This window comes from Argiope bruennichi, chromosome 9 (genome assembly GCF_947563725.1).
Source record: "Argiope bruennichi chromosome 9, qqArgBrue1.1, whole genome shotgun sequence".
Lineage (NCBI taxonomy): Eukaryota > Metazoa > Arthropoda > Arachnida > Araneae > Araneidae > Argiope > Argiope bruennichi.
This window is the reverse complement of record NC_079159.1, coordinates 87,969,163-87,977,336: the sequence shown is the minus strand read 5'-3', so window position 1 is coordinate 87,977,336 and position 8,174 is coordinate 87,969,163. Positions and strand designations below refer to the sequence as shown.

General features: G+C 32.8%; 1 protein-coding gene across 2 annotated transcripts; it reads right to left on the bottom strand.

The window, feature by feature from the left end:
• Positions 1–1,454: 1,454 nt before the first annotated feature.
• LOC129984228 (receptor expression-enhancing protein 5-like) lies at positions 1,455–7,870 on the bottom strand. Of its 2 annotated transcripts, none has more exons than XM_056094056.1 (5): positions 7,538–7,870; positions 7,362–7,455; positions 6,193–6,328; positions 2,748–2,922; positions 1,455–1,631 (listed from the first exon to the last, which is right to left on the bottom strand). In XM_056094056.1, exons 1-5 carry the CDS (start codon positions 7,698–7,700, stop codon positions 1,609–1,611), a joined length of 591 nt encoding a protein of 196 aa, XP_055950031.1. In that variant the 5' UTR covers positions 7,701–7,870; the 3' UTR covers positions 1,455–1,608. The 2 variants fall into 2 exon arrangements, with proteins under 2 accessions (XP_055950031.1, XP_055950030.1); XM_056094055.1 differs by having other exon boundaries at positions 1,455–1,634; positions 7,538–7,869.
• Positions 7,871–8,174: the final 304 nt, after the last annotated feature.

Here is an 8,174-nt window from a genome sequence, read left to right as displayed (position 1 = left end):
ATTCTAGTCTGAAGATAACAATCAACTACTATAATAAACAATAGTATTATCGAAAATCGATATGAATTAGTTCGAAGTACAATCTAAAAGAGGATTGAACGCTGTTTATTAGCAAAACCTATGTTTATTGCATAAAATATACCAAATTATACAGAAAATTGTATGCAATTTAATAATAATTCAATTTAAAATCCTATCGCTTATGTCACCCAAAGACGTAAAAATCCACGCGTAGCAAGTATAAATGTGCAATAATCGGTTCTCTCTTAAACAGAACAGATAGAGGGCTAGGATAGCCTGGTTGGCAGGGCGTTGGATTCGCATCCTGTGGGTTGCGAGTTCGAACCCCGCCTGCCGACGACCCATGTATGTGGTTGGTGCACGTATAAATCTATAGTGACCACAAAGTCCTCCATGACGAGACAATACCACTCAGGGTACTGGATTTTAGATTTAAGTCTTAAACTACGATCCGTGAATGAATGAATTGTATCGATGAAGTCCGCCCTATAAAAAGGGTGGTGACGCATGAATAGCTAAGTCTTACTCTTGGCCCTAGATGGCGCTACTGAAACAAGAAACGCTTTCTCGTCTTAAAATCGCCGACGTTGTCAGCGGGTTTGTCTACGACAAGTGCAGTGCCATAAGAAACAATAACAGAAAAGTTACTGTTATTAGGTTAATCACCAGTTAAGCTTTTTGGATAAGAATTTACAAAGAAAAATATATTTATCAAATATTTGGGAATGCCGTTCCCAATAATTAAAAAATTACATGCTGAAAACGTATTTTTTTTTTTTTCTTTTTGTACTAATAATTTTTCATGCGTTTGGGACATACATCCTCATAACAGATAAATCAACTGAAGTACAAGATACAAGAGATTTTTACAATGAAATCTCCATATTTCCAAATACTTAATTTTCTAGATTTGCGTACGTTATTTTCTTTCAATTTAATAGAAGTACTCGTTTTTTTTATTTTTATTTTGATATAATTTTATGAATTTGTATACTTGATTTAGAAGCATCGGTATAATAGTTACAAAACTCACATGTGATAAATTAGTGTTTTTGAACATAATATTATCATGCTACGGTATTTTGGACTAGAGGTGTGATTTTTTCCCCCTTTTTGCTTTGTAGGAATTTAGGTTAGAATAAAAACCCACAAGACCTTCAAATGACATTTGATACATTCATTTCAAGCTCTTGGGAACGCAACGTTACGTTCAAAGGAGGTGTTTATGGTATCAATAATACACAATCTATAAAAATGGGAAAATAATCTTCTACTTTTGTCAGTTCATTGTTTCTGACGATTAATGAAATGTCAGATAAAACATTATCTACAACTAATTTTATCTCTTAGATGCAGAGTTTACAGAAAATTAGCCAAAGTATTATACAACTATTTAAACAGCTGTTCAGTGTATATTATAAAAAAACTCACCCTTTTTTTCTACTAAGAAACTTTTATTGTACATACACACAAAATTCAACAAAATAAAATTTTCTTAAAAATAAATACAGACTTGAATTATTGTAGTAACTTTTCCTGAAGAATAAAATTTTGTAAACTTCTGTTATTGATCATAGGAATATATGCTTAATTTTGGTGTTGGTGTCCATCTGCTGTAAAAAAAAAATATCAGTAAATATTTTTTTTAAAAATTAAAAAATAATTTTTAATTAACAATTAATGAATACTTTTCTTTCAAAGTTTCCAGCAAGAAAATTAAAAATATTAATTTCATCAAATTTCGAATGAAAATTATTTACGGGCCATTTGAGTTTTGTTTTTTAAATTACATTTGGCCGTTTTGAAGCTATGGGAAGACTATCTTTAATAGATTTCATAGTTCTGAATTTAAGACGTTGAGAACAACGGTTAACATAGTTATCCCAATAAACTTCCAAGCCATACCAACCTGACACCATTTGATTCAAAATGCCATATTAAATAGAAACAGATTCGCGTAGATTATGAGCTTGATCAGGTTTTGAACACTTCCTGCATCGAACTGCTGAAGTGAAAAAATCCAAGTTTAGTTTAGTTATATTAACGTCCCATTTTAAAGCAACACTAGAGCTACTTTGGGATGGAGCTTGTAATTCTGAACAGTGGGCAGATGATGTGATCGACAGCTAAACTGGCACCTGCCTCTCCAAACTTCCATATTTCCACACCAACGGGTGAAAAAGTTCAAAATCTAATTAAAATTTTAAAAAATGGTTGATATGCAGGTTGTTTTTAGAAAGAAATTCACGAGAAAAACGTTTATAAATAAAATATTCATTTAATATATCTTAAGGTTTATGTAAGTTCTCATAATTAAATGTTTTCAACCTATTTTTTTTAAGGAAACTCAAAATATATTAGATAGCTCAAAATAGTGGCTATAGGCGGTTGAGGAACTCACTCACGTTTTAAAGCCATGCGAAGTGGAAATTACGATATTAAATAAGAGAAGGATCCATAAAACAATGTTATAGTCCCATATCGCCAAACTCTGCCACTAATTTCAAACAATTAACTGTTGAAATCCATTTTAATGTGCCCCTTGAATTTGCCGCCAACATTGGAAACTAAACAAGCAAGCGGAATACTTTTTCTAACAACCGTATTCACAGTATCATTTCTTAATTTTTGACGTTGGCAGCTTAGCATCCTTGGCGATGTGAAGGGGCACAATAAAGTAGATTTCAACTCTATTAACGACAAAAAAATAATAATTAACTACTTACTATTAGTGTGAACTTCAGAGTCTGTGTATATGGAATGTGCAGTCCTGGTTACTTGATTTACAACATTGTCTATGGCTTCTCTGTTCTTCTGGAAAACTGGACGAATGACGTAGCCGTAGATGATATCAGCTCCATTTCTTTGCATGGGAGCATAGCACCAGAACAGGAACAAACTCTGCAATAAATTAAAAACACAAGCGTGATTAATTAATTATATACTACATTAAAGGCACCTAGAAATTCCCTCCTACACTTTCTCTTATTTTAATACTATACCGAGCGTTTGTTCCAATCAATACATGCTATTGTGCGATATTTCAGATGTTATTTCAAAAATACCTAAATTTATACTCGTTTTTACACTCCTGATTTAAAAATTACTTTATATAGAATTTGTGCCGAAGAATTAAGTATTGGAGTTCCTTAGACGAGTTAATTCATTTAGATTTATGGGGCGTTTACACTAAAACAGTTATAAGATTCCTTTAAGATCACGTATGCGCAGGAAGAGGATTGCGCATGCATTAAAAGAGTGGGTCTTTTATACTAAATGTATCATACACTAAATATATCTGGACAGGATAAGTATTTGCTTTTGGACAGTTTTTGCTCATGCGTGGTCTTACTGGATTGAATGGAACTCGTTGAATGTAAACTCTACTATACATTCAATTCGCAAAGCAACACGACATTTTTTTTTAAGATTAATCTCTTAACTTGGAACTGTATTTAGATGATGAAGACGACACCTATTCCCAAAGCTTTCAACTCCATTTTTCTACTTCATAAAAACAGGAAAACATTTGATTCTTGACAGATTCATCGTACACTAAAGCCGTATATTCGATGGATTTTCCATAGAATCGAATATCGGATCTCAAAATTGAGATTCTGTCGCGAAACCCTGAAGTGGTTAAAAACAAACCAGCGGAAGTGGACTCACAAAAACCTTTCTTGCATATTCTACAATAAAGATGTTATCTCCTTCTCTCTGCAAAAAAATTGTGGACCTTGTACAAGGCCGCGAATGCTGCGAGTGTTCAGACTTCTGCTTTCAATCCTACTCGTAAGAGTTGTGTGCTTCGTAGAATGATAAAGAAACTCAATACTTGTGTATTAATTGCAAAAAGTGTCGATCTCTGGCGAGAGTTTATCATCTATAGTGAATCTAACATGCGATTTTTGGCTATTGCTGGTAATACACAATGACCAGAAAATGAGATATGTAATTTAGGCAACTTTTTTTCCAACCAAAATTGAAAGTAAAATTTCAATTATAACAACAAGATCATACATCAGCCGGCGTCCTGGCATAGGAGTAGCGCATAGGTATCCTCGTGATCTGGGCGTCCCGGGTTCGAATCACGGTTCGGACATGGTTGTTCTTCATCTGTGTTCTATCTGTGAGGTGTGTGAATGTGCCCCCCTGTAAAAAGGGGTTGTGCAAGCGAATGTGTGTGTGCTATCTTCATTTGAGCTAGAAGTCAGACTTCTGCCCTCTGGTGTCCAGGGGTCTTTACCCTCAGAAGCTACTACACTCCCTTTCCGTGGTAACGCGGACATGACGACATCATCATCAGATCATACATCAAATCTCATTTATTTAAATCATTGCAGTTATTGCGCTTGCAAGAATGCGAGCGTAAGGCCGATAGACAGTCAACTTTTTCAGATTCTTTCATAATTTGATTTTAAAAATCTATATTTTTAATGGCAAACGCAAATGCATTTACCTAACTAGTTAAATTTTTGAATTATATGCTTACATGAACATAAAAATATAGATCAATAGACAGTCAACTTCTTGGTTAATGCTGTACCTCTGGATCTAATTATCCAATTCTTTGTTTTTCAATTACCGTTCTCATTCTTACTCAGATTGCTCGATAAACAAGCTTCCACTAAATGGATTCCGTTCAAAATTTAATAGAAATCAACAAATTTGGTTAAAAGTCCATATACCTAATTGCTTCCTTCTAGCTCAAATGGTTTTTGAGTTGTCCGTCTGTTTGTGATAAAGACATTTTCCAAAAATGGGTTTTTCGAACCCAAGGAAGTCTAAGACACAGAGACCTGTCAGAATTTCGAGTTCGAATTTTTTGATGATTCCAATAATTCCTGTTTGTACACTTCGTATAAGGAAAAAAAAAAAAAATATTATGATGAGATGTTGTTGTCAACCCTTACGAGTGATAGCTTTCAAAATACTTTTAGGGATCATGTGTTAGTCGTCGTTCTTCATAATAATAGCCAACAATAAAACTGGTAATATATTGGCGAAATGTCGACACGATAAATTCACAATAAGCATATCGAGTTTTTTTAAAAGCACGTGAGGAAAAAAAGCTGCCGTTATTTAAAAGCGATTACTAGCAGAACAACTACGTTTCTTGTTTGAGTTTCCTAATGGTGGCAAACTTAAAGCGCTCGTTCAAGTAGATTCAAACCTAATTAAATTTAAAAGTTAGCAAGACTTAAGAAAGGCTGAAAATGCTATTCGGTCCATGACAAGTACTTGTCCAGACGGAACAACATGTCGCTGTATAGTATTTTTTTCTCACTGCCCATGCGTTTGTAGATTTTTTTTTTTTTTTTTTTTTTTTTTTTTTTTTTGTTCTAGTGTAGATTTGGGTGCCCCTTCGATTGGTGACAAATTTCAGTGAAGAAGCACTATTTCTGGTTTCCATAACGTTGGTTTTCATTGACGTTATCTGTTGGGTTACCAACCGGAAATTCCCTTGGTGCCGATCTTGGCGTCAAAAAATCGCCAAAAAAAAAAAAAAAAGGGGGGGGGGACACCCAATTATAAGCTTTTACCTTTTTTTTTGGGGGGGGGGGTGAAAAAATTAATCACTTATAGATAAATTCCGGCATTTTTTTGGTTTTTGTTCTTTCTGATACGAGATTGTGGGTGTTTTATTTTCTATAGTTTTCCAAATTTAGGTATGTTGACTTTTATTTTTATTTTGCCATGTTTCTTTGGGTAAATATCCATTGTTTTAATATGAAACGCTGTGAAAAAGAAAAATTCAGGGACGCCAAAACGGCAATTTATAGCCAAGCATGAAATACCTGAATCTATCTTATGAAATTGGGACAAATATAAATCAGTCTATTTCTGCGCATGCGCTGCCTACTGGCCAAGTGTAAACCCGGCTTTAATGCATAGATTATGGACAAGCTCCTTAAAAGCGTGCCACTCGTCCCAAACTTTGCCAGAAATCCGCCATCTTGGATGGTTACCAGAAATAAGACGGGTTTTAGGATTGCAATAAAAATTGTCACGATTATATTTGGAGAGAAATCAATCTAAAATAAACTTTGAGGACCGTATATTAATATTAAGTTTAGCCAAAAACTGTATTATTGATGTCATGTTTATGTAGAAATTACAAACATACCTTTCATTTTATATATTTTTACTTTGTATAGTAAGTACACTTACCTTAAAGAACCAGTATCCTGGTATCCAAGACAAGAAGAAGAAAACTATTTCGAAGAAACTCAAAGCAGCATGGAGGAACCAGTACAATAGCCATTTTCTGCCTACGCCCGTCTCTGGTGTATCCAATTCTCTTAAACTGTTGGAAAGAAAAATTCAGCAATGGTTTCAGCAGAATTTCATGGTCAAAAGTTCACTGTTTTAATATCAGCAAAGTACTTTTGATACTTAACTACAACGCATTTGCAAACTTTAGGCTTAACTGCATGTTCTTGGCGAACATAGTTACAGCATTTTTGGCGATTGATTGTTAGTTACAATAAACGGTCCTTTCCCGTTAGCCGGGCGCAAGCCAAAAATCACCAAATAATATAGAATTCCGCCAAATTTCTTACACCAAATTCGCGTTTGGTTCATAGTTGGCGACATTTGCGCCCGGCCAATAAACATGATATCCTTGTTGCGGTTAATAATTAATTACCAACATTTATTCTTAACCGATTGTTAAAGATATCAAAATAATCAATTTTGAAATCAATGATATGGGTAGGTAAAGATTTAATAGCTATTGTAAAGAAACTTTCCAGTATCATTTTTTTCTTCTATCTATTCTTGAAAATAGAGTCTTTGAAAGCATTTTGTGATTTAAAGAAAAGAACTTAATCAGCAATTTCAGTTAAAGTAATTATTGCACTGACCATATTTTATGCAATTCCTTCATTCCAGTTTTATAGATTAAATCCATCAGCAAAAAGCTTAAAATTAAATCAACTTAAATTATAAAGTTAAAATATTTTTATTTTAGCAATTATAAAGTATACATAACAATTAAGTATTCAGTTTTGAAATGTCTAGTGTTTTGGAAAAATAAAACTAGAATAATTGAATATCGAAAATAAACAAAAAAGTAATAAGAATAAATAGGAATTAAAAAAAAGAATTCAATTCCTAAGTTAGACAAAATGCATTTTTAAATATATTTTTCAGAAAATGAATATGCAAATCAGTATGTAATCAGTATTAATATCAGTAATCAAACTAATAGTAAAATTATTCTTAATCTAATATTTAAAGTCATAAAAACCAAATAATAATAGAAGTAAAATGCATGCGTTCGAAATAGTCATTTTTAAATAAATTATTGGGATATAGCAAAAAAACTCTCAGCTTACGTTTTGTAAGCAGGAAATATAAATCCAACACAGCCAGTGATTAGAGAAGTACCATATTCCAGCAGTAAGATCACAATCATTAATGCACCAAATCCTATAAAATCGCAAATTTGAAAATTAGACTAATATAATAATTTACAATTAAAAGAAAACTTTTTACAGTATATGCAACTTACCAGACACGGTATAAACTCGATTTACTTTTGTCAATTCTTCTACATAGTCAAGTACAGGCTTGTACCATCGGTTTTCTCGTAGCTTTCTATGTGCACTTTGGAACAATTCTGTTGCTTCTAATTTTTGTAAATTCAAAGTGTTATATGGATTCCACGAATTCATGTTTCAAAAACTGTACTTGGAGGAAAAAATTTGAAACCAAAATAACGAAACCAATCGGAATCTAATTTTTGTACTGAAAATCGAAAACGTTTGAAATTGCTAAGCCGTATGTGATTTCAGGTACGGATCCGATTAATGGTCACGTACAAGCAAGAGACGAGCACATGACACGGGCCTCTATTTATACGGAAAGATAATGTAAATTGAGATAAGCAGATCAATACAGAAAAAGATAACAAGGTCAAAAATAGTTTTATCATTTCATTGTTTTTGATTTGTTACCAAAAAAACGTAAGAACGTTGTAACTAACAAAAGAACAGGAATAGAACAAATTTGACTTTTGTCAAATAAATGGAAATTCAGATTAATCATTTTTGGCATTTGAAACAATTGCAAGATTAAAAAAAATATTTATAATTAAATGTGATTTTACTTAAGCTTGGTCTTTTGACTTTTTTCGTTCAAAGCTTCAT

Coding starts and splice junctions, on each gene's coding strand:
- LOC129984228 (XM_056094055.1), bottom strand. CDS start 7,700: ATGAATTCGTGGAATCCATATAACACTTTGAATTTACAAAAATTAGAA. Junction 7,456..7,537: donor TCGAGTTTATACCGTGTCTG/GTAAGTTGCATA, acceptor GCGATTTTATAG/GATTTGGTGCATTAATGATT. Junction 2,923..6,192: donor CAGGATACTGGTTCTTTAAG/GTAAGTGTACTT, acceptor AATTTATTGCAG/AGTTTGTTCCTGTTCTGGTG.